A 25,357-nucleotide genomic window follows, 5' to 3' on the forward strand; every position below is an offset into this window, starting at 1 on the left:
TCATTAAGCCAATAAGAAATAATGTTTCCTATATAAGGAACCCAGCAAATTGCATCAAGTCACTGACTAGTGTCAGTGACTATACAGCAATCCTCATACTAAGCAAGCATGCAGCGACAGTGGAGAGGAAAACTCCCTTTTAACAGGAAGAAACCTCCAGAGAATCCTGGCTCAGTAGAAGCAGCCATCCTCCACGACTCACTGGGGATCAAAAAAATAGATAAAAAAATAAAAAGCAATTATCTGACATCTTCTATTTATCGATGAAAACAAATCAATATGAAATAATCGTGATGCATCGTGATGCATCGGGATATCGAATCGAATTGAATCGTTGACCCAGTAATCGTAATCGAATCGAATCGGGAGACAAGTGAAGATTCACACCTCTATCACCTACACTGGTGAAATTAATCATTATGCTGTTTGAGGGAGACGTTGTGTGTATTTTTTTTTTTTTTTTACTTTTTACCACCAACGATAAAATAATACACATTGTATAATATGAACTCAACATTTTTTGCCAGACAGCACCGAGAATGGCACGATTGAACCCTTGCAGGTTTACTCACCAGAAAAGCTCCCCGGACTGGGCCTCGCCTCCACGAATGTAAGGAGTGATGACTTTAGTGAAGTGCCATTCCTCCTCCAACAGGTTCTTTAGACTGTGAGAGGCCTGAGGCAGCTGCTGCAACATTCTGATCCAACTGCGCATATATTCAAAGTAAACCTGCAAAAACAAACGTATTATACGTATATTATATATACACAACCCCGTTTATGAATTTTTACAGTTCCAAATTACAAAACTATCCAGTTTTTGTCCATTTATAATTTGAGTAAACGAAGAAGGGAAGATTCTTACCACCAGCATCTTGTGAAGATCCTCCTCAAACTCATCAATATTCGCATTCGTCTGCCAGCCTTGAGCATCGGTCACCAGCCCACGCAGCATAAACTGATAATACTGCTTCATCAGAAGGCCTCCTTTAAGAACTTCTTTACATTCACGAACCAGCTGCTTAATGCTGAGCAGCGATGGGTCTCCAGCCGGCCTCTGTTCAAGTCTTAGTTTAAGGCATTCGTGAATAACATTGAGGAGGACTCGGCAAAGCACGAGAAAAGCCGGCTGGAAGGATGGGAGATCCATACCCAGCAGATCCTCCCAGGACACTTGGTCAGCTTCTGTTTCTGGATCAGTAGGACCACTGCAGGACAAGTGGCGTGACAGCTCAGGCAGGTATTCGCTGTCCATCATGGGGTCTGGGAAGTCAGCAAACTGAGGAAGAAAAAGATGCAGTGGGTCTGCAGGTCTAACTAACCCTAGGATTTTTCAAAAACCGTTTGGTAGTAATAAGTAGACGAACTTTTTTTTGTCTATGGTCCTACAAGATAAAAAATCACAAGGTGCATCACAAGCACAATAAATAATGTAAAAAATTAAATAAAAAACAAGGGAGTCCAAATATATACTGAAATGACAGAAACACCAGCATGAAAAGAACTGTGTGATACAACCATGGTCCCATATCCTGACACCAACTCACGTCCTATTATGGTGCATTTTCTGTAAATGTGGTGAAGAACTTTAGCTTAGAAATCAAGACCGACTGTAGCATTATGTGAAATGATTTAGCTTTGCAGGCCGATCTAGCCACAATCCATAAAATCCTCAGTGGGCCTTGTGCCTTGCCAAGCACAGCGCAGATTGGTGGGTGGGATGTTCCTACGACAGAGCAAAACAACAAAGATGGCAGCGGCTTGTTTGAAACAGCTTTGGCATCAACTTTGGACTTTTTTGACCTGGGGTTTTTGAGTCAAGAGCAGATAGAGGTACATAAGTAATTTATTTAGAAAAAGGATGTGATGCACCTTCTCAGTGGTAGAGTGTCCGCCCTGAGACTGCAAGATCGAGGTTCAAATCCCAGTCGGGTAATACCAAAGACTTTAAAAATGGGACCCGATGCCTCCCTGCTTGATGCACTCCACTCTCTCCTTGCCACAAAAACACACCCTTCCTGTCTGCAGTCGCACGCCAAGTTGGGCTAGGCTTTGAACTAATGTTCTCTGTGACGTAGAAGAAAGATCCCATCCATATCCTTTTCGTGGCTAATTCCGGCAATAAGGTTTGAAGACTATTTTAATGTTCAGCATGCGTGTGAAACTCAGAGTGACTGATCGTATTTCAAAAAGAACAAGTATTATAGTTTCTCAATGAAAGACACCTTTAAGGAAGGATCGTCTTACCTCCACTGCAGGGGTGTGTCGAAGCAGCGCTGCTCTTGCCCTCTGAAGAGAGCGGTCCATGAGTTTGTGCAGTCTCACAATCAGTTTATGCAGTCCCATCTGCTTCAAAGCTTTGTCAACAAACGGTCTGTAAATGGCTGTAGGGCAGAAAGCTTCTCCTCCTGCGGTCACTTCTGAACCTCCAGAAGTAGCAGCAGGGAGAAACTCCTCCTCTGACAGCATTCGGGCAAATTTAGGAGTTAGTGTTGGGGACAACTCTTCCTCTGCACCATGCTCGTCATCCCCCTCTTCCTCACCATCTCTGTCCTCCTCATCACTTTCAGCTGTAAAAGTGGCTGTCGAGTCATTCTCGTCTTCGTCATTTTCTTCTTCATTCCCACGAGAGCAGCGAGGTGACGGGATCTCAAAGACAGGCCACCCGATGCGGGATAAATCGTGGAGGCCCAGCACAGTGGCCATGACGCGCAGCTTCTGATTGAGGTCCTGGGTAATGTTGAGCCACAGACAGAGTGCCTGCACCCTGCCTTGGAAGTCTCGAGCTGCATATTTTTCATAGTCCCTTCGTAGGGCCGTCAAAGAGGGGTACAAAGCTTCAACCGATTCTAAAAGTTCCATAACACGCTTGACCTGCTCAAAGGCAAGTCGTTGGCGTTGAAGGTGTTCCTTGCAATCTACGCCAGAACCTAGCGGCTCTGCTGCATTTAATGCTGATGAGGGACACGCACTAAAGCCCCAGGAATCTCCTCCACAGTGATTGGTCTCTGCTACAAAGCCTTCCCTCTCCTCTCCAGAGAGAATATCGGGGACACTCTGACAGTCCTCCTTGATTGTTTGAGCCTCTGAACCCTGAGCTCCTTTCAGGTTGTCATAGTTGACCTTAAACTGCAGCACTTCATTGATGATGTCAGGGATAGCTTGGCGGGCAGTGAAAAGAAAAAGGTCCTGATCGGGGGTGGAACGCCGTGCGTGCCACGCCTGCAGCTCCAACCAGATGACCTCGTTGTTGTGACCATTGTACCCCATGTTCTCCAAGCCTCTCTGCTCCTTCTCCTTCCTCTTAGAGGACATAGACGTGAGCTTAAGTAACAGCCGAAGAGTTTCAAAGAACTTGAGGCGGTCAGCGGGACAGTCCGTTCTGGAGGTTTGCCGGTGGGTCCGGGCTAGATGAGGCATAGACACGGGCAGCTTGACGCTGCTGCAGCCCAAGCTTAAGTAATGCTTCCTGGGATCCATGTTAATGGACCCAAAGTGACTTGACTTAGGATCTAGCATGAAAGCACCTTCAAATTTCTTCTTCTGGTCTCTTGCTGTCGAACGTAGCGTGGCCCTCTGTTTCTCGTCTATCTTGTGCCTGTGCTCCTCTGGGATATCTGCTGGCTTGGGACTTTTTTTCTGTATGGAGGGGTTAACATCTGATGGATCACAAACAGACTTACAGTGAGCATCATGCATCGTTTTCATACAATGATTCGACAGATTTTATGATGTTTGTCTACGTTTTGGATGCTTGGGAAACATGCGCTTCTTCTGACGCGAGGTGCAAGGAGGTGAGGTGCCATAGTCGGGGTCTTCTTCCTCGTTGGAAGAGTCCCAGGAGTATTCCATCTCAGAGTTCTGTTGGGATGCATCTTTTCTGTCTTGCCTGTGAAGAACAAACAACATTTAAAAAATCTATAGACTGGACATAAGGTGGGTTATTTTGCATCATGAACAAGGAGAGATGGCTCGTCAAAAACTAAAACCTAAAAAGTTCTTGTATGAGTACAAGCTGTTCCCGGTTGCTTGCACCCATTAAAGGGTGCACAGCAAATCGCCACTGAGGCAAAACAAACACGTTGCTAAATTGTAATTATACTCAAGGTCCGCTCCTGCAGACGTTCTCAGATAGACTGTCTCTTGGAGTCTGGCTGCTTTCTAAATATATAACAATACTCTGCATTACCAAAGTCGTCTGGGAGCAGGACAATGACCTGTGGTAAACATGATAGCTTGAGCAGATGGAGATACACAACCATGCGTATTAGCTGTATCTGCTTAGTCACCAACCATGCCGCAAAAGCCAAAGTTTCAGACAAACACGACAAAGGTCCTGAGTGCAATACTCTTAAACCAAAATGACAAAGACGAACAACCTGTAATTTCATGAGACTATCATGAAACTAGAGCAGCAATAACGATGTAGACATCCTGGTTACTTCAAAAACATTTTGGAACGACTGTGAATTCCTGTTAATAAAACGTCAGATATGCTAGCTCCAACCCTGCGGGAAGGAAACACTCAAATTGACTTCAAACACTTTGTTTTCGGAAAAAAAGAATAAATGGCACGCCTTCCCGGATCACGGTGTCAGTAGCTTTGTTCTCAGATGCCTTTATGCCTCTCAATGGGTGTTTCTTTTTTCCTAAAACAGGATTAGAGGAAGATTTTGAAGCTTCTCTTTTCTCAAAGAAAAGGAACAAGAAAAAGATGTTGAGAAGAATTAAAATGAGTGATACCTACAATGGTCACCATCAATTGTCGGACTGACAGGCATTCCCCAACACGTGCCTGTGAGGACGGAATAGAAAGGGCTACGTTCCCTGGGGAGAAACGGTGTTAAGGGAGTGGGTGGAATCTGTTGCTGAAGCTTTTGAGGGAGCTTAAAGACAGAAGATCCAGATTCTATCGCCCATCTGGCCCAGAGTAAAACCTGTCTAAAACTAACAATGAACCCCTGAGCAGCTGCAGACTGACATCCAAGGCAGACAGACACCTACTGCTTATTCTGCATGTTTGGGTAAACAGCAAAATTTCAGTTTTAGCTCCAAAACAGTCACAGCACTAATGCAATCGGTGAGAAATGATTATAATGAATTTTTTTGACACTTTCCGCTTTGCAAGCATGCTTTTATTTTGTCTTGCCTGACAAACGGCACACACCTTTTCCTCTTCAGAAGGCTACACTCCCATGCGTATTGTGCTGGTGCTTTTAAAAAGGCAGCGCAAGTAAAACTGACAGAACGAGGGCAAAACACAGCAGCAGCATACGAAGTGCATGTATGAAACATTCTAGTACGATTAAAGTAATTTTCGGCCACATGTATCATATTTGTGACAATAACGTATTCTGGCAGAAATGCTGAGTATTCCCCTTTATAGGGATTATGTACGATTTTATAGAAATCCATAAGAGTCTGACTCTTTTGTGATAAGTGAATTTGTTTTCCTAAGCACGCCCGCTGTTCCGTAAAGCCCCATACGATTTTTACTTGACCACCACTCAGCATTGGCCAATAGCATTGGGCATCTGCTTACATATATACGTAAAGCACAGAGCATACGAGTTTGCGGAAGTACCTGACTAAGCTGTGTTTTTGCTTTGTTTACAAAGCTGTGCAGACACAGAGAACCATGGGGCAGCAGCTTCACAGCCACAGAAAATAACAATTCCACAACTGCCTGCTTCAACTAGAAGACAGACAAAAATGAAGAAAAAGCCCAGACTAAACTTGCCGAAAAGCGCCTCAAGGACCGGCAAAGAACTTACCTTGAACCTGAAGTTGGAAGGATCTCCACATTCCACTCACATATTGATCAGAAGTAGACGCGGTGCTATATACATACACATTGTAATTGTAGAGGTGCACGTTTATGAATGAGAGGCGTTGCTTATAGCTGAAGAAGGGCTTAAAGGTGAAATATATTTTTCTGCCTCTAGATGGTTCCCTCGAAGTAAAAACACTGGTTTTCTGGTTTGAAGTTAAAATCGCAAATCAGCTAAACAAGCTAACTCTAAATATATTTTCATGCCTCATAGAGTATAGCTATAACTATTTTGTGGAGATTAAAAGAAAAGAAAAAGTTAATGATGTGGTTTTTTCGCATTTATCAAAAACCTCAGCCAATAACACGGCTTGGTCCAAAACCAATGATTTGACCATCCGGTTGTCTCGTCTCACTGAACCCCCACACCTTCGCATTTACCTGGGTCGTCCACTCATTGCACGCTCATGCATTTAGCAACGGAACACCACTGGTGAGAGGTTCTCCACTCGATAATGTCAATGAAGGGAAAACAGCCGGATGCTACCACTTCTACTTTAGGACAACTACCAGAGTCCCCAAAAGAAAAACATCTTTTGAAGTCAAAGACAACAAAAGACGTCTGGACCTAGAAAACGGAGACTGGTGTTTAGTGCTCTCTCGTTTTCCCGGACAATGCAGGTTTAAGGTGGACGTGGTCTAGAGATGATTACATATAGACGACGGCAGGGGTAAGTGTTCCGTTACCGTGTTTGTGCTTAAAAGCTAGCTTGTTTTGCAGATTTGCTATTGCAGCTGTAAGTGCCTCGTGTGCAGTGAGACTAAATCTTTGTAGGATGAAGCCCCCGCGACCCTACGTGGACAAAACTGGATGGATGGATGGATGGATGGATGGATGGATGGAGCTCCCAGCACGTCATCCAGTCTCAAATCGATGCTCTACAGCTTATGAACAGATGATCTGGAGTAAGGAGGTGGGTGCACTCAGGTGAGTGACTATTTGGTACAAAAAAAGTCGCTAATGGTTTGAGCTTTTTGTCAAAAAGTTAGTAGCAAATTTTTTTGCACCTAAATAATACTCACTCACCCCAGTGCTCCAGCCTCCTTCCTTCAGATCTTCAAAGTTGATTTGTAAGCCTAAAAATGACTGCAGGATTTTTGGCTAGTTTTTTACAATAATGCATTTACATCAATGCTGAGAATAGTTTCAGCAAAAACGGAAATCTGTTTATGAACCAAATCTCAACAAAACTTCTAAAAAACCTTTTCTGTTGCATCTTTCACAAAAGACAAATCAGGCAGTGGGATCGTCCGCATCTAAAGACATACGAGCCATTTACTGAAGATTAAAAATAGTACAGAGAGAGAATGAAACCATGTTTTTAAAAAGACACTTGTCTATGCAGAACAGCATGACTGAATCTCTCAGGAATGAAAGCAGAACCAGTGACGCCATCACTGCCGGTTGTTTGTTAGGGTTGCCATGGGGCATTCCAAGCACACTGTGCAGCTGCAGTGAAAATTCTTCAGATTTCCCCCCCTTTTTAATTTCCCCTAAACCTACGCACAGACGGCACGGAGAAAGTTCTTGGCCTGTGTGTCCTGCAGTTAACCACCACCGCCACCCTGCATGGTCCTCAAGCTGCCCCTGCTGGCTGCCACTAGTGAATTATCACTGCAGATGGTGTCTGGCTGCTCTCAATGGCTCATCTGCAATAAAGGCCGGTGGAATGCTACAGCCCCCCGGCAGAAACACTAAGTGAATAGTAAACAGCACAAAATCGAAAGTCTTTCCTGAATAGAGACAGACGCAGTGATACTAAAGGCTGCCAGAGTCGGGGGGGGGGGGGGGGGGGGGGGGGGGGGCTGACCTTTGACACCCACCATCTATACTATTGTACAAGCAAGGGGCACTCTGTTGAATGGCTGTGACACGTGGCCCGTGAGGCCCACAGCTGAATGCCACACAGCTGGTAAGTGAGCACACTTGCGCACAATGTCCAAACGAAAAGAATTTTTTTTAAAGAGAGGAAAAGGAGGAGAAGGTGGTTGGGGTTTTGTAAGAGCACACTTTGCTCTAATTGGGTCACGCAGGCATAACTGAAGCTCTGCAGGCTAAATGCATACTTTGATTACCCCCCACTGTAAAAAGCATGCATCAGCTACACTACTTCCTTAACATAACCGTTATGCAACAACGATGAAAGAAAAAAAAACGTACATGCAATTTGAATCCTAGATATGTTTCCTGGCTAATAAAATATATGGATCTCTGACGTGTTCTATGAAAAACAAGCAGGACGGAGGCAGAGATTAGTTTTTATCATAGCTCTCCAGAATTCAGAAACAATGAACACAACGTACTTGACCACACCCGTTCACTGGAACAGTGTGACATTGCCAGAATTGGACCTCCCTCTCTGGCATTCAACTATGTAAAGAATAGTGAATGTGTGTGTGCACAACAAAAGCCTTTTTCTACAAGATATTATGTTACAGTAAATGCACACTGTGTTTACCATTTCAGACTTGTTGTGGCATGAATGGGGTGAATTCTTCAATTTTTTTTAACCACATGCACTGTAAATGCCCCACATTTGTAAGTCAATCTGAAACTCCTTCGTCATAAGCAACAGATTCAACTTGCACTTTCTTTTGCAGCTTCGCACGTTACAAATGTCAAAGCAAATCAGACAAGCTTTTCATTTCCAGGACTTAATCGCTGCCGTTTTGCATTTTTATTATTTACTCTCCTCCACAATCTTGGTAACATCCGCCGCCGCGGTGTAGCTATTACAAAGATTTTAGTGTCTCAAAAGGAAATAACAGATGAGAGAGAGAGAGAGAGAGAGAGAGAGAGAGAGAGAGAGAGAGAGAGAGAGAGAGAGAGAGAGAGAGAGAGAGAGAATGTGAGAGCATGATTTTTTTTCTCACTCGAAAGCAGGTGTGGGCAGAGATAGGATGTAGTTAGGAAATGCTGGAGGACAGTCCATCTGTATTCTGCAGCCTGTGTGTGCTGGCAAAAGTGGGCATTAATGAGTTCTAGCTAAAAGAGAGCCACTGGGACTCCAAGCAGAAATCTACAGCACACAGCGCACCACATCCTGAAATCTCTGGAATGCCTGTGAACCACAAAGTCTTTAGACGGACTGAGAATGAGGCATTATTGACAAAGGACCTCTGTACTTGCAAAGATAGAGATAGCTTTCAATTGCTATGCAAGCACATCTTTGTAAGCACAGTAGCGTGCAGACGTATATGCTCGAGTCCACACTCACTGAAATGCAAATAACAAAACAGATTTTTGCATGTAGTGATGCATGCACGCCATGTCAGCATCGAAATGCCATTTATTTGCAGATCCCTGCAGCGTAGATGTCAAATCCCTGCAAAAACACACCCCTTTAAACATCATGTTTCTTCCTATTATTATAAAAAATTAAGATTTGCAATCAGAGGTCAAGTTGCTCACTAATATGGGCAACACAACAAATGTGGGTATGAAATATGAAGAGCACAGCGTGTTTTTCAAATGTATAACAATTTATTCTTTATGCAACTTGGGTCGGTCAGCAATAACAACAACAAGCATTGCACAACAATGCGACCTGTTTGTGTATCTAGTTTGACTGAGTGCTCACAACTGGCCTCTTACTTAATCATTAGAGGGAAAAGGCCTGGAATTTACTGAAAACCAGGATTATAAGGAATGACAAGACCTGATCCAGCGAGATAAATGCCCTAAGAGGTCCTCGCTTTGCACACAAACAACTGCTCGAAAAGGAGAAGGGAGGAGAAAGGAAGACACAACAGCAGATTCTTGAGGGTCAGGACAGACGCTGCAGAATTTCGATCACGCGATGTGCACCGATCTGATGCAAAACATGTCAAATATCTGCACGCAGTCACCTGCAAGAACCAAGAAATGTTCCAACAACTCCTGCAGACTAGCAAAACACTCGCCGCTGCACATATTTGCAACACGTCAACTAAGTAGAGCTCTGCAGGCAGCAATTATGGCCTACGTTTAGAAAAAAAATGCACAAACTGTCCAGAGTGGATGAACAACAGGAGCGAAAGTCTAGCTACGGATTAACAGTAACAGAGCAACATGCTAGCTTAAAGCCAGCGAAGTTTCAGGTATGTGAAATATGTCCAATAAACAACACACCTCAAAGTCCGCTTACAGAAACGAGTTTGTCAAACTGCTCAGACTCCAGCTCGGTCTGGTTGTGTCGGCGAACAACAGACAAGCGACAGCTACAAGGTGTTAGCTTAACATGCTGCACTGCTTGGTCAATTTATTCATCGTGCTACCTCTCCACTAGACGAGAGCACTGTCGCCTTCTACTGTGGAGACGAATAAAAAACAAAATAACTGCGGGAAAACATCATGAAAATATTAGCGCAAAAAAGTTTCCAACTCCACAGTTGCAAATGCATTAACTGCAAGCGGAGCACTATTTGACAGGAAGTTGGGTTCTAATAGGGTACGCAAGCGCTCCCACAGAGTTCAATGGAGGTCCCTATTTAGCAAAGCGAGGTCCTGATGGTTGGCGTCTGTTGGAACAAATCCGCATACCTGCTGGGTTGGTTCCGATCCGGAGGCTCCATAGCAGATTACCGGCCTCTTCTTCCTAGCCGTGCATGGACTACACCATGTCTAATTCTAGTCTTGCACACTTTGCACAGACTGATCTGTGCAATTAAGGTGAAATTTCGTATCTTTAAAGCACTTTCTTTCCGCCGGCACAGCAGACTTTCGCTTGTGCGTATGCCGTCGCCATCTTTACAACGTTCATTCAGGAGGAGTGCCTTAGCCTTTCATAACTACGGCACCGCGGATGGGTCAATCACTTACACGAAAACGTGAGGGCGTGCGAATTTTACTTCCAGAGTACTCCAATGAATAATTTATCGGGTTGTCTCTTGACAGATTAAATGATCATACACGAACTATCTTATAATTTTGTTTAAAATGTTCATTATATTTAGTTCCAGTGAGACGGACTTGCTTGTAATATTTTAACTGATCATAGCAGGGGCATAATTGGAGTTTTTTGTTGGGGGGGCAAGTCTCCCCCACACTTCTCATACAGCAATTTTGACTTTTTTATTATTATTTTATTTGTAGCTACCCCTGGCACCATGAAGAAAAGATTAGAGAGCCTCGATGGGTGCATAAACTTTTTTGTTTCTCATTAGGCAGATACCGATGCCGATACTGTTATTGGTATCGGTAAAAGTTAACCGATACCAGGAACCAATACCAACGCAGTTGTTTGAAAATGGCTTCATTGTAACTTGTCATTTCTGTTCACCTAATACTTTAGTTTTGTGATGATTTCTATTCATATTTTACGTTTTATCTACCTCAGTCTTTTCCTGTTGAAAGCAGAGAAGAAAATAAAATCTGTATTCCAAATCATTGCATTTTTTTGTGTGGTAGATGTATCGGTAATCGGTATCGGCGAATATTCAGATCCAAGTATCAGTATGGTATTGGTTTGGAAAAAAGTGGTATCGGTGCATCCCTAGTTTCTCTGGTCCAATGCCTTGGATTTCACTCCATGAGTTGCACCGTGAAAACTGTTTAAAGAGATACAAAGCATTAATAAAGGTGAACACAAATTCAATGTCATAACAGAAAATAGATTATATTCTTACATTTACCTTGCTCTGCTGGCCAAGGGTGCTAAACAGAATAGTTCCTCATAAAGCTGCTTTATCTGTAGCTTTGACTAGGAGATGCACAAGAACAACAAACAATGATTATAGAGTGTCAAACAAATTACCCAAACAAAGGATCAATACAACAAAACTTACATGGAGAGGCAGTGGGCAACGTGCAGCTGAGGTAAATTTAGACTGAAGAAATAATGTCAAACTTCAAACAGTGTTGTCTTCTCCTACAAACAAATTAACCCAAGTAGTTTTTTTTTCCTCTGGAAGGGTGTAGCTTATTTGTGAATTCTGTGAGTCAATTAATGGTCATCATCATCCTCTGCTCAGCTGGCAGCTACACTCCCACCATAATCATATCTGATTACATGAAACATTTCAGATATGTTTTCAAATATATCAGAAAATGACAAATTCCAACATATTTTCACCCTAATGGAACCAGGTATTACTCTCAACAAGAATTACCAGTTTCTGCTGAACAGTCAAAAATTACTCTAAGCTTGGTAGGCTTTTTGAGATGATATACACCATGATGTAGGATGTACCACACTTTTTCACCATCCTGAATAGGAGGAGCTGGTTCTGCAACCCCATTCGTGATGGCTGCATCCATTCCATGAAGGTCGTGTATTGCTCTCGGTACTGTTTGTTAGATTTTAAACATTTATTTTTATCAACTTTTTTTAAATTTTCTTTTAAATCAGAACAACAGAACAAAGATAGCAATAATGCGTACATATATTTATCTGTCCCCATCACATTCCTCCCCCCCACAAAAAAATTTCAGTCCAGAGCCTCGGTTGCTGCACACTGATTCTTACAATTTGTCCGGAGATGATCAATAACAGTTCTCCAGGCCTCCACTGTAGTGCTCCCAGCCCTGTGCACTCTTGCTACAGAAAGTTCCAAATATGCTATGTCCAAAAACAATGTCGTCCAGGTATACACAGAAAGGCAATGTGGTGGTTTCCAGCGTGTTGCCACCATTTTCTTTGCTGCTGTAAGCCCAGCCAACAGCACTCTCTGTACCACCACTTTCAGCTTGATTTGTGAAAAATCGTTTAGGATGAGTACCCCCACCAGGCGTGGCACTGAGCAACCCAACAAGGCAGACAGTCTACCCGCGACCTGTCTCCAGAAATCCATGACCGGGGGCACTCCCAAAACATGTTTAAACGTGCCTACTTTATCTAAATTACAGAGTTTCCTATTGGGATCTCTAATAATTTTCATTGCATGCAATGTTTTAGGAGTAAGATAAAGCCGGTGTATAAAATTGTAGTGGATTTGTTGATGGTCGGGATTTCTGGAGGACAGGCCGACACTCTCCCATAGCCTGCACCAATCTAAATCAGGATTAAGATCACTAAAATCTGCCTTCCATAGGGATTCCAATGCCAAGGGTCTGTAGAGGGAATGTAATAAAACTTTGTAGAGCTTGGACGCATAGCCAACCACTTTTGTTTGTGTGCATAGTAGTTTTTTGACCGGTAGAGAGGGCAATGACCCCTGCAGGGGAGCCCCATGCGCTTTGAGAACCGATTGTAATTGTAGATAAAAGTAAAATGTTGTACGAGGAAGATTGAACTTAGCACAGAGCTCAGCAAAAGACAATAGCCCGTCAGCTCCGAATATATCTCCAAGAACAGAGATTCCCCTTTCCTCCCAAGCCATACATCTCAGTGGTTGCTTATCTATTTGCAGTCTTTTGTTACCAAAAAGTGGGATCCCAGGGTCCCATGGGAACAGCCCACCACAAAGCTTCCTAGCAATCTCCCAGACCTTTAGCAAACGTGTGATAATCTGGCCATAAGTGTTTAATCGGGAGCCCATTGGGTACAAATGTAGGAGTTGATGGAGAGAATTGGGGCTCACCAAGCTTTCTTCTAGCACCCGCCAGGACACTTTAATATCCGGTTGAAACCAGACCGACAGTTGTCTAAGCGTGAAAGCCCAACTGTATAATTTAAAGTCTGGGAGAGATAGTCCTCCATCTTTCCTTTCACACTGCATCGTCTGAATCTTCACCCGAGGTCTTTTGCCGTTCCATACAAATTCAGTGATAGCCGCTTGTAGTATGGCCCAATATTGCTGGGGAGGAGGTAGTGGGATCATCGAGCTGATGAAGTTTACCCATGGCAAGATATTCATTTTAATGACTGAGACTCGGCTGTGCAGTGAATTTTTAAATTTAGCCCATTTCTCCAAATCTAAGATCACCTTCGTTAATGTTTTGTCAGAGTTGTATTTTATGATGTTTGAGATTGATGGATAAATCTCTATGCCCAGATTAAGTGAAGGGTTCCACCACTGGAACTGCAAGGGGAGCCTGAGCAACATCTGGGGCTCCACTTAGCCACATCAAGGCCAATTTTTGCTAGTTGATTTTGAAGCCGGAGACTTCACCATATTTACTAAAGATAGATAAAATATTGTGCATGCAGCTGACTGGGTTATCAATATACAATAGGAGGTCATCAGCATATAAAGATACTTGATGATGGGTATTATTAATAGAAATCGGTGAAAAAGAATTTGATATTCGTAAAACCTGAGCAAGGGGCTCCATAGACAAAGCAAACAGCACAGGACTTAAGGGACATCCTTGTCTGGAGCCCATTGAAACCGGAAATGGAGAAGAGCACGTCCTGCCAGTCACTACTGCAGAAGACGGGCTTTTATAGAGAACCTTAATCATAGTGATGTAGAGGGGCCAAAACCCATATGCTTGAGCAAAGACCAAAGGAAAGGCCACTCAAGGCGGTCAAATGCTTTCATAGCATCCAGAGGTAACACAGCCGCATGTCCGTTCATGTCTTAAACTTTATCTATTACATGTAATAACCTCCGCACATTATCTGAGGCCAATCTTGAGGGAATAAACCCTGTTTGGTCGCATTGCACCAGTTTTGTTACGCACTTTTGCATTCGTGTGGCTAGTACTTTAGCATAAATTTTTATGTCTGCGTTCAACAGTGAGATGGGTCTGTAGCTGGAACATTCCATCGGATCTTTACCTTTCTTAAGTTGTAACGAAATCAATGCAGCGTTTACATCATGGTGAAAATTGCCTGCTGAGATTGAAAACAGAATCATATTCAACATTAGGGGGCCTAAAAGGGGCCAAAATGTCCGATAGACCTCTGGGAGTATCCCGTCAGGCCCGGGGGATTTACCCCTGTTCTTTGCCTTTAGTGCTAATTCACACTACTGTAGGCTAATAGCCAGCTCCACGTCGGCAGATTTGTCCTCTGTAAGGCAGGGTAAATTTTCTGTATTAAGAAAGCTGTCACACATAGGCTGAACAAAAGACTCTTCTGAGCAATATAATGATTGATTAAAGGAGGCAAATGTGGAATTAACAGCTTTAGCGTCAGTCTGGATGGTACCATCTGCTGTTCTGCACAAAGAATATCAGATGTGTTCATCAGATTTGAGTTTGAGAGCCTAGAGGTGGCTTGGCCTTGCTGACTGAAAGTAATATACCTGTCTTGTCCTGTGCATAGTAAATTCAGATCGGCGCCTTAAAATATCATTGATCTCTTTTTTAACTAACATTTTCTGAGTGTGCAATTTGTCATTCCTTTTATACGGAATGTTAAGACCCCTGGCATTAAGGGAAATACAGTTGAGACCTGTCATCTTATCCACAATTTTGTGTGATAACTTCCTAAATAAAAGCTTAAGCTCCGGACCCCAAAAATAACCCCAGCTGAACTTTTTAGAACAAAATCTAAACCACGTGAACAAAACTTAGAGAAGTGGAGGCAACCCGTAACCTCCATCAACTCTATTTGGACCAAAATCTGGAAAACTAAACCCCAAATACCCACAGCTAGCTGAGCCACCCACATCGCCATACAACATGCAAAACTGGTGTCAAGATCAGCCTACAAATATCACCCCACCCAATGTCAAAATGAGACAACAGAATTTCTTTAGATTCTTAATCAAAATAGCCTGCAAACTTCTTCATTTAAGGCATAGGAAACAAACAGGAAACAACCCTCCCATTGTCTGCACATTACCCATTAGACCATGCTCATTTCAGGTTTTTGATGCATTGTGTTGCCTTCCTTGGGTCTTCAAAACGATGCTTAGTCCCGTTAGGAGCTGTGAAGAACAACGAGGCCGGGTATCCAATCCCGAATGGGATGTTGGCCTGATGGAGCAAGCGCTTACATTCCGCAAAGGACTAACGACGTGCCTGCGTTGCCCTGGAGAAGTCTTGGTAGAAGATGATTTTGCAGTCCTGCCAGCGCACGTCCCCCATCTCCCTAGCAATTCTCCTCACCAACTCCTTCTCCTGGAATCTCAAAAAGCGGACCACCAAGGGCCTCGTGGGAGCTCCAGGCTTTAGTGGTGCGATCGATCTGTGTGCCTGCTCCATCTCCAGGCCCCCTTCAAACTGGCTGTTTAGAATCTCTGGAAGCACTTTCTTAAGAAAGGAAAAAGCATCCTTGCCCTCTGCCTTCTCGGGAAAGCCGAAGATAGCAGCCAGCTTCAACGTTAGAGCTTCAGCATCAGTGGCTGTCACCGGGGGGGGGGGGGATTCTCCCCGCTGTTTCTCTGTTTCCTCCAGCGCGTCTAAGCGAGCCTCCCGTTTACCCGTGTTAGCACATCAGCTAGCTTCCCTTCCAAGGCTGAGACCGCTCTCCGCGTCTCCACCAGTTGGCTCCCGATATCGGCGAAATTCTTCGTTTGATCCTCCAAAATCTTTGACTGGTCCACAGCCAGCTTCTCAAGGAGCTGCATTATTCTGGCATCCGGTTCCGTGGTGAAGTCGTCTGTCGAGCCCGTCTGCTGGGCCGTTTTGGGGCTAGCATTAGCGGTAGCCTTAAACAGTATCTGCTGCAGTGGCGCCCCTGTGGTGCTTTTCTTGTAGTTTGGCATCTTATCCACACTTATATTGTTTAAAAATGTTGTAAACTCCTCTGAGAGCAATAAAAAAGGCTTGATAGTGACCCAAAAGCATCAAAAGGCTGAAGCTACGTGAGAGCCCGGCTATCAAGCAGCCATCCTACCCGCGGCCATCTTTCCCTCGATTTTAAACATTTCTTAAGATGTTGCAGGCGAATGACAGCTAATCTTTTGTTGTTGGGTAGGGCAGGTCCTGTACCTTTAAAGGGCAGGGGCATCTGGGAGCGTCCACTGTCCTGAGTGATGTTAACTGAGAGAACAAACTGAACAAAATTAACATCCTCTTGAGAGACTATTTTATCATGATAGGTTTCATCATTAGTCTTTTTCCAAGGCCTTCAACACCTCTGAAGCTGGGGGTGGGGTGTGTGTGTGTGTGTGTGTGGGGGGGGGGGGGGGTGTTAGGACTTCCTTAACTGCCGGAATGGAATCCCTTGTGTAGCCCTTTGGTAGTTGGACTAGTGTAGAGAGATTAAAACCACAAACCTGTAGGCCCTCAGTGGTTTTACTTGCCACCATTGTGTCTCTAGCTGTCATTGTGCTAAGCTTGAGCTGTACTGGTTGAGAGTTAACATTTCATTGATATTAAATCTCCCAAAATGAAACTGGAATTGCCGAGTGTCAAGTAAGGCATAAGTGAGGATCTCTCTCTTTCTGGTTCGGTTGCTGCAGATACAAAAACTGGAACAATGCTTGAGGTGGCAGAGGTGCACCATGTCAGAGTGAGACATAACACGATGTACCTCCTCTTTTACTGGCTCCATAGATACCTTTGTGTTCAACCTTGGTGTTGATTCCTCATTACTCTCCGTGTGCATACATGTTGGGTGATATTTGTTGCATATACTACATACAAGTCTCCTACAGTTTTTGGTAGTGTGTTCATTTTTTAAACCAATACAAAGAAAATACTGGTTTATGAAAGCCTTCCTTTCATCTATGGGTTTTGCCTTAAAGGCTGGACACTCTGCAACACCATGCAACTCATTTGTGCAGACTAGACAAGGGGTCCTTGGTTTAAATGTCTGAGATGCATCCCTTGCAGCTGGTGGACTCGACTGAGTTGTGGTATGAAACACAGGTTCTTGGAGGACACCTATCCTCTTGACATTTTGTGCTAAACAGAAAGGGGGAAGCAATAGGGTTACAAACTATTCTAGCCTCTTTCTGAAGAAACTCTAAAAAATGGGAAAATGAAGGATACTGTTGACATTTGTCCAGTTCTTCTACAACAATACGACTCCATCGCTGTACAATATGTTCAGGTAGTTTCTGGAGAAGTGTGTGGTTCTCCTCACAGTCATTCAGTATGGCTAAGCCTTTGACATGTGGAAAAGCTTCATCGCAACCTTGAAGAAAATCTGTAAATTCTGAGAGCAGAGAGATCATTAGCAGCCTTAGGCCATTTCCTCAGTTTTTCCTCTGAAAGCCCTCTGAATGACAAATGGACCACAGCTTTCTTGCAACATATCCCAGGCCCCCTTATATGCTTCTTCAGAATCTCTGTAGAAAAACCCTTTTGCCTTACGTGCTTCTCCTGCAACATAACTCTTTAAAAACAAAATTTTTTCATACGTGGGAAGAGCTCTTGAGCCTACTAACGCCATGAAAGGTATTTTCTAATCAATGAACTTTAAAGGATCTCCTGAAAAAACTGGTGTTTCTGATACAGGTAACCGATTTACAACAAGTTGGAAAGTTTATTACCTAGATTTGATACCTCATGAAGACTGACCTCTTCACAAGATGAATCCCAGCTTTCTTCATGGTGGTCATAGTGTCATGTTCCTGGGCAGAGGTGAGTCACACCATCTCCTCTCACCAGACTCTAAGCTAATTCTCCACAGGTGAGGAGCAGGGGGAGCGGCAGCTGCAGGAGATTTCCCAATCAGGGACGCGGGTTCAAAAGGAGGATGGAGACACATCACTTTGCCGGATGATTGCACCAGTTTAGGTAGCACCAGCATTTGACCTTGATCTAGTTTGTTTGTGTTTTGACTCGTGTTTGACCATTGGATTTATGACCTCGGATTGTGTTTTTGGATTACGATTTGGATTATCCCTCACGCCTGGTTTTTGTTCCACTCAGGATCCTCTCCTCATCTACTCACCTCCGCTGTCTTCGTTCCCTGGATAACACACATCACGTCCCATCCTCCTCCGCTGCTCCTATTTGGCTTCCCTCTGCTACCTCGCCTCTCCTGGACCTCTCACCCTCTGCCCAGCGTCCTTCCTGGCTTCCTCTCATCTCCTCATCAACCTGAGCACTTCAGAGACTCGAGCCGTATTGCTCATCCCACAGGACTTCCCTGTGCGGTTTCAGTTCCCGTTTTTATAATAAAGACGTTTTACTTTACTGCTTGGACTACGTGTGTTGATTCTGCATGTCTTGGGTTAGACACTTACCTCGAGTCATGACACGTAGGCCTCAACTCTAGCTGCTGCCACCTATTGCTTTTGCTGCTTGCATTTGCTGTAATTTGGCGTTTTCTTCAACTTTCAGCCATTTCTGCCTCCATAATTTTCCATTCAGCTTTTAGTTTAGACAACTTGAATTGTTCTTGAATTTGCTCCAATGCTTTTGCTTGGGCTAATTTAGCAGCTAATTTGGCCACAGCAACAGTTTAGATGATTTTGAGCTAGAGGTTGAACAAGATACTCTGCTTTCCTTACAGTCTGAGACCACAGTTCCTGTTTCTGTTTTCCCAAGAATAAAGCCATACTCCTTTTTACTTAACGCCATTCTCACACGTTCCTTCTCTAGTTGGTTGTTAAAGACAGTATCCACTTCCTCTAAACGTTTGCTTATCAAATCACAGGTTTCTGCAGACAAAGCGATACAAGCATCCATTTTTTTGACAGCATCTGAGGTTGTGGCATTACCTTGACCAAGAGATTTATATGTGTTGTGCACTAGAGTTTGTTTAGTTTTGATATTATTCTGCAGTTAATCAAGACCCTCAGTTGTACAGAAAGTTTTTAGCTTTGTCCTTGTTTCTCTAGTAAACTCTCCATGAGTCATATGCCTTATAAAAGGCTTTATGAAATTTCTTATTTTGTTGCTCTTGCATTTCTCTACACTTTTCAGTTAGCTTATGTTCTCTTGAGCTTGCTCTGAGAGGTTGTTTGTCCATCTTCCTCAATCAGAAAACCTTTACCTTTGTTTTAAGCTCCAACTCCAAGTTGAACACACCAATGTAATGGCGCAGAGCACTGGTGAAGCCTTGAGCTGCTGTGTCAACAGGTCCTTCTAGAAGCTGGATGGTAGGTTTTCCACTGATGCAGGATGCTGAGCGTAGTGACGAGTTGTCAATGGACACTGGTCAAGTTTTCACTGTAGCTGCCCCTGGCACCATGAAGAAAAGAACGGAGAGCCTCGATGGGTGCATAAACTTTTGTTTCTCTGGTTCAATGCCTTAGACTTCACTCCATGAGTTGCACCATGAAAACTGTTTAAAGATATACAAAACATAAATGAAGGTGAACACAAATTCAATGTCATAACAGAAAAAAGATTATATTCGTACATTTACCTTGCTCCGCTGGTCAAGGGTGCTAAACAAAACAATAGCTGCTTTATCTGTATATTTGACTAAGAGATGCACAAGAAAAACAAACAATGACTATAGAGCAGTGGTTCCCAAACTTATTTAGCCGCACACCCCCTTCTATGTCCCGACCATGTCGACGCACCCCCCCCCCCCCCCCCCAGCCCCCACATCGGGGCATGGCTATATATATATCAGATGTCAAGCTAAACAGAGAGGGTTAAAAAAATTCCCCATCACTTTCATTTTTTTAAATAGTAATTAATAAGCATTCGATACCATTACAATTTCCTTTGATTTAATTTTAAATAAATATTTAGAGTGCCCAAGTAGCACATAAACAATGCAATTTAACGGTTTTCTTAAAGTAGGAACGTTTAACCTGTGGCCAGAGCGCTCTCCTTCCTTCTGCTCTGCGTAAACCTGAACGGATCACCTACTTGTGCGTAATCAAATGTCAATAGGGGACAAGATATAGCCATGATGTTCACTTTTGCCTCAGACCGACTTATTACTGTTTTATGGTGTGAATGAATCTGCGATCCGCTGCCACGCTGACTGGAATAACAAATGCTGCAGTAACGTGAGTTGTGGTCAGGTTCATGAGGAGTCACTGGCTGGAGCGGACCCGACGCATCCCAGAAGCTAATATCTTAATTTGACCTTGAATGAAAAATAACCTCTTAAAAGATTTTATCACGGTGGAGGCAGCGTTCATTTCTGCCTTCAGTCTGACGGCGCGCCGTAGTTAAAGCAGCGTGTGCGCTTATTGAATCTGTGTGTGTGTGTGTGTATTTGTGTGTACGTGCGCGCGCACGCGGCACAGCCGCTCAAGTCACCGCGTCTCGCGCTATTCAAACCAATGTTGTAAAATGACTTATGCCCAGCCCAGATGTGCTCACATGTGCACCCGTGAGCCGTGGTTCAGCCGGAACGTGTCTGATCTCTGACAGACGCACTCTGAACTTCAGATCTTCAGCGCACTGTTAATAGCCTGAATGGGAATCATTTCTTGTTATTTTGTTACATCCACAATGTTCTGTGTGTGAGGTTTACGTCAGAACACCTGCATGAGACAGGTGTTAATTAAAATCTGCCAGAATGACTCGCCACCTTCAGATTCCTCCAACACCGTTAAAAATGATCAAATACGGAACATATCGGCGTGCGCAGGCCAGAGTGCTGAAGCTTGGCGCATTGTTATTATGAAGTTAGGGCACATGTGGAGGACACGTGCGCGCGCGCAAAAATATACTTGTTTTCAATTACATTTATTGTGCCCACTTACTTTTTCTTTGGCCCACCCACAAATGAGTTTCTACGCTAATGGTGACATATGACAGACTTCTCTGAGCTCCGCATCCATTACACTTTTCACCTCGCGCACCACCTAGCGGCAGCTCGCGCACCACACTTTGGGAATCCCTGCTATAGAGTATCAAACAACAATATAAATCTTGATGCATTCTCCTCTGCAATATCTGACCTACAGCCTGCTCACATGATCTCATCACCTGAGGATCTTGTTTTTAACTATAATTTTAATCTAAATAACATTCTCAATACTTTTGCCCCAATTAAGCAAAGATCTGTCATTTAACCGCTCAGCACCTTGGTTTAACCACGACCTTCACAGTCTTAAATCCGAAGGACGCAGACTGGAACGTTTGTTCAAGAAAACCGGCCTCACAATCCATAAAGATCTATATAAGAATCACTTATTGTATTATAAAGGCTCCATTCACACAGCTAAATCGGTTTACTATTCTAATTTAAACAAAGCCTCCTGATTTATTGCTTAACCGTATGGTTTCCTCCGACTATTGCAACTCCCTCATGTCCTTCTTCACATCCAAAATCTCAAATATTCACCAACAACTCCACGCTACTAAAGATCCTCTTTCAGAAGTTGAACCCATCCTGACAACTCCAAGTCATTTATTCTCAAGTGTCAGTCTCCCCTCTGCAACTGAGATATCAGATTTAATTAGGGAATCCAAATCATCCACCTGTCTGCTTGACCCTCTCCCCACAGTGACACTTAAAGCCTGTCTTCCATCACTGGTTCCTCTCATATCCACCATCATTTACTTATTCCCTCAGTACCGGAGTTGTTCCTGCAGCATTAAAAACGGCCTGTATCACTCCGATTCTCAAAAAGCCCGGTGCGGATCCCACCAACTTTGATAATCTTTGTCCAATATCTAAATTACCATTTATTTCCAAAATCCTTGAAAAAGTTGTTGCTTCTCAGCTTCACTCTTCTTGATTCTCATAATCTGTTAGGGGTCAGCAACCCTGGGCACTCGTGCCACTGTTGGCACGCAACGGGTTAACTAATGGCACAGCGCATTAATCTGAGAAGATGTGTTGAAAAATAAGTGTTAACGGACTGAATTTTCTGTCAATTGTTTTTGTTTTCTTGTTTGGTCATTAAATGCGTTAAAAAGTTGAAATGTGATCTCTCAATTTTCCCGCCTGGCGAAGCGCTCTGTCGGCTGGTTGCCTTGGCAACGCATGTGCGTGTGTGTCGGAGCAAAGACGTGGCAGAGCATAAGAGGAGGTTCGGGTGGATATTTTTAGTTTTTGTCTTGTTGTTCAGGGATTATCTCAGTTGTTGATGCAGTCACTGTGATATTTGGAAGTTAAAAATAAACGGAAAGACGGAAATAACTGCCTATTATTAGTAATAAAACGCCACGGCCCGCCGGTCCAAATCCCAAATTAGCGCGAAAAGACGTCATTCAGGCCGCTTCTCGATGACGTTAATCTACCTGCCGGTACAGTGAGGAGGATGTTTCTAGCTAGTTAGCCCTGTAAAATATGGCATCTAAGCGAGCAAATAAAGATAATTCCAGGTCTTTTATGACAACTTGGACAGAAGACTGGGGTTTTGTGCAGCAAAGGCATGGATGTGATTTTCACTTTAGAAGTGTGTGTGTGTGTGTGTGTGGGGGGGGGGGGGGGTCTTTACAGTACGTTCTAATGGGAAACCGGCTTCAACACAAACGGTTGTTTTCCGCTTGGTCCTAGAGCTCAACCAGTGTCAATTTAATATAGCGTAACGTTGTTTTTGGATGGTAAAAAGTGCAGGGGTCAAAACTTGACTTTGGAAAAAGTGTGGGGGGGGGGGGGGGGGGGGGACATGTCCCCCCTGTCCCCCCCCCCCCCCCAAAATTACGTCCATGAGCAAAGGGATCGTGCTGTGTGTGCTTTTTACCTCGAGAGTGTTGTTTGCCGTACCTCCAGTGTTAAGCGGCATTTTGAGACGAAACATCAAAAAGATTTCAAGGACGAGGAAGAGAAGGCTGAATCAATTGCACGTGCTGTGTCAAGATATGAGAAGCAAGCAAGTACTCTGAAAGTTTTTACAGCTACTAAACATCGTGGAACTGAAGCAAGTTTTCGTATCGCACACTGTATTGCTAAACATGGAAAGCCATTTACTGATGGTAACTTTATTAAAGAGGCATTTCTCTGTACCTCAGACGTGTTATTTGATGGGCTTCCAAACAAAGATACTATTAAAGCAAAGATTCAAGACATACCTGCATCAGCCAGAACTATGGAAAGATGCATCCAGGAAATGGGTGACAATGTCAGGGCCCAACAAACAGCTGGTTTGAAAGATGCCCAGGTGTTAAGTGTGGCTTTGGATGAAAGCATTGATATCAATGATGTGCCACGTTTGGCTGTAATGGTAAGATACTGTGATGTGACAGTGCAAGAGGAACTGTTCTGCCTTACCCCGATGCCTGAAACAACACGAGGTGAGGATATTGCCAACGTTTTTATGGAGCGTTTTGAGGAACGAGGCATTGACATTGCAAAGATTTTTGCTGTGACAACTGATGGTGCACCAGCTATGGTTGGGAAACACAGGGGGGCTGTTACTTTAATTGAGGAACAAATAGGCCATCCCATCATGAAATTGCATTGTATAATACACCAAGAAAACCTCTGCGCCAAGATGTCAAATTCAGATCTTAATGATGTCATGGCCACAGTGGCAAAAACTGTGAACTTCATAGTTAAGCGATCTGCTTTGACTCACCGCCAATTCCAGTCTCTGCTCGAGGAGATGGAAAGCTCATGCAAAGACATCCCGCTCCACTGTGCTGTTAGATGGCTTAGCTGTGGAAAGGTTCTGGAACGATTTGTGGATTGTTTTGATGTGGTAAAAACATTTCTGGATGAAAAGGGGCAAAGATATCCTGAACTTGAAGATGAGAGGTGGGTTGAAAAACTTTTTCCTCGCAGATGTAACTGGACACCTGAACGAGCTTCATCTCAAACTGCAGGGAGCAGGTCAAACTGTTTTGGACATGCGTGACACTTGGGAAGCTTTTGTTGGAAAGCTGGAAGTTTTTTTAAAGGATGTTGAAACTTCCACATTCCTCCACTTCAAACACCTCAGGGAGCTGTCTGCTCAGTGCAGCATCAGCACCACAGCAATACATGAATGCATCCGAAGACTCCAGACAGAATTCATAACGCGTTTTCAGGACTTTCAGTTGTATGGACCAATGTTTTCTTTTCTGATCAGACCAGAGAGCTTTGGTAATCAGCTGGATTTGTCTATCTTTAACTTTCTGGATACAGACGACATGGAAATGCAGCTGATTGAACTGAAAAGCTCAACTCTGTGGGGGACAAAGTTTGCAGAACTACGGCAGCAGCTGGAATCCACAGCTGTGCATGATCATGGAGCTTGCATTTTCAGTTGCTGGACATCACTACCAGACAGGTTTAACTGTCTCAAGAACATTGCACAGGCTTTATTGACAGTATTTGGTTCTACATATCTGTGTGAGCAGATTTTCTGTCATATGAAGAGTGTCCTCAGTGCCTCCCGTAGCTGTCTAACTGCTGGACATTCAGAGACCTGTGTGCTCCTGAAAGTTACTAAGTGTGAACCCCAGATAACTGAACTAGCAAATGCAAAGCAGGGGCAGAAATCTCATTAGCATGTTTATCCTTACAATAACATATATTGGCCAAGTTTAGTTTCTTATCTTTGTTGTGACACCTTAAATATTGTATTTTCTGTGGTGTATGTCTTTTGATGTTCTTGTTATGAATAGGGTTTTTCAAAATACCTGATCTACCCTTTGCCAACACCGGTCAACAAATATAGTTCTATGAAGTTCAGTGTTACGGACGCTGTCCGTTTTGTGGCCACAAAATGGCCTCAGCGCTCCTCCTGTTCTCCTGGCTCCAGCTGAGCCAGGTGTTGCTAATCAATCAATCAGTGATCTTCTGTGTTAAAAGCCAGCTCCCTCTGTCATTCGAGGAGGGAAGCTTAGCAGAGGCCTGTGCGTTAAAGCTAGCGATCCTCGTTTCCCTCCTAGCTCTGACTGAATAGTCTCGTTTGTGTAACCTGTGTGGTTTAGTTATTCTTCCTCGTTATAGAGCTCGATTCTTGTTTTGTTAG

At 43.7% G+C, this 25,357-nt stretch overlaps 2 protein-coding genes across 3 annotated transcripts in view; one reads left to right on the plus strand and one right to left on the minus strand.

Annotated features, from left to right (window-relative positions):
• Window positions 1-18,166, minus strand: part of map3k4 (mitogen-activated protein kinase kinase kinase 4) — a 37,786-nt gene extending 19,620 nt beyond the window's left edge. Inside the window, exons 1-5 of one of the 2 annotated variants that reach the window (XM_054734759.2) lie at window positions 18,111-18,166; window positions 3,744-3,889; window positions 2,248-3,659; window positions 866-1,279; window positions 573-730 (exon numbers count right to left, since the gene is read on the minus strand). In XM_054734759.2, coding sequence (XP_054590734.2) covers window positions 573-730; window positions 866-1,279; window positions 2,248-3,659; window positions 3,744-3,889; window positions 18,111-18,151 — 2,171 coding nt within the window. In that variant the 5' untranslated portion in view covers window positions 18,152-18,166. Of the gene's footprint in view, window positions 1-572; window positions 731-865; window positions 1,280-2,247; window positions 3,660-3,743; window positions 3,890-10,352; window positions 10,554-18,110 lie in introns of those variants that run through there. The other variant, XM_015941797.3, reaches the window with a different exon arrangement.
• Window positions 18,167-21,729: 3,563 nt separating this feature from the next.
• LOC129154708 (SCAN domain-containing protein 3-like) lies at window positions 21,730-24,890 on the plus strand. The gene is made up of 3 exons (XM_070543114.1): window positions 21,730-22,088; window positions 23,173-24,156; window positions 24,341-24,890. The coding sequence occupies exons 1-3, from the start codon at window positions 21,730-21,732 to the stop codon at window positions 24,888-24,890; spliced, it is 1,893 nt and encodes a 630-aa protein (XP_070399215.1).
• Window positions 24,891-25,357: the final 467 nt, after the last annotated feature.

Source organism: Nothobranchius furzeri, chromosome 12, assembly GCF_043380555.1.
Source record: "Nothobranchius furzeri strain GRZ-AD chromosome 12, NfurGRZ-RIMD1, whole genome shotgun sequence".
NCBI lineage: Eukaryota > Metazoa > Chordata > Actinopteri > Cyprinodontiformes > Nothobranchiidae > Nothobranchius > Nothobranchius furzeri.

Excerpts from the sequence above, each read along its gene's own strand:
- LOC129154708 (XM_070543114.1), top strand. The coding sequence starts at position 21,730 with ATGGTTTCCTCCGACTATTGCAACTCCCTCATGTCCTTCTTCACATCC. Across the intron at positions 22,089-23,172 it reads TCCGATTCTCAAAAAGCCCG|TGTTAAGCGGCATTTTGAGA; the intron begins GTGCGGATCCCA and ends CCGTACCTCCAG. Across the intron at positions 24,157-24,340 it reads CCTGAACTTGAAGATGAGAG|GGAGCTGTCTGCTCAGTGCA; the intron begins GTGGGTTGAAAA and ends CAAACACCTCAG.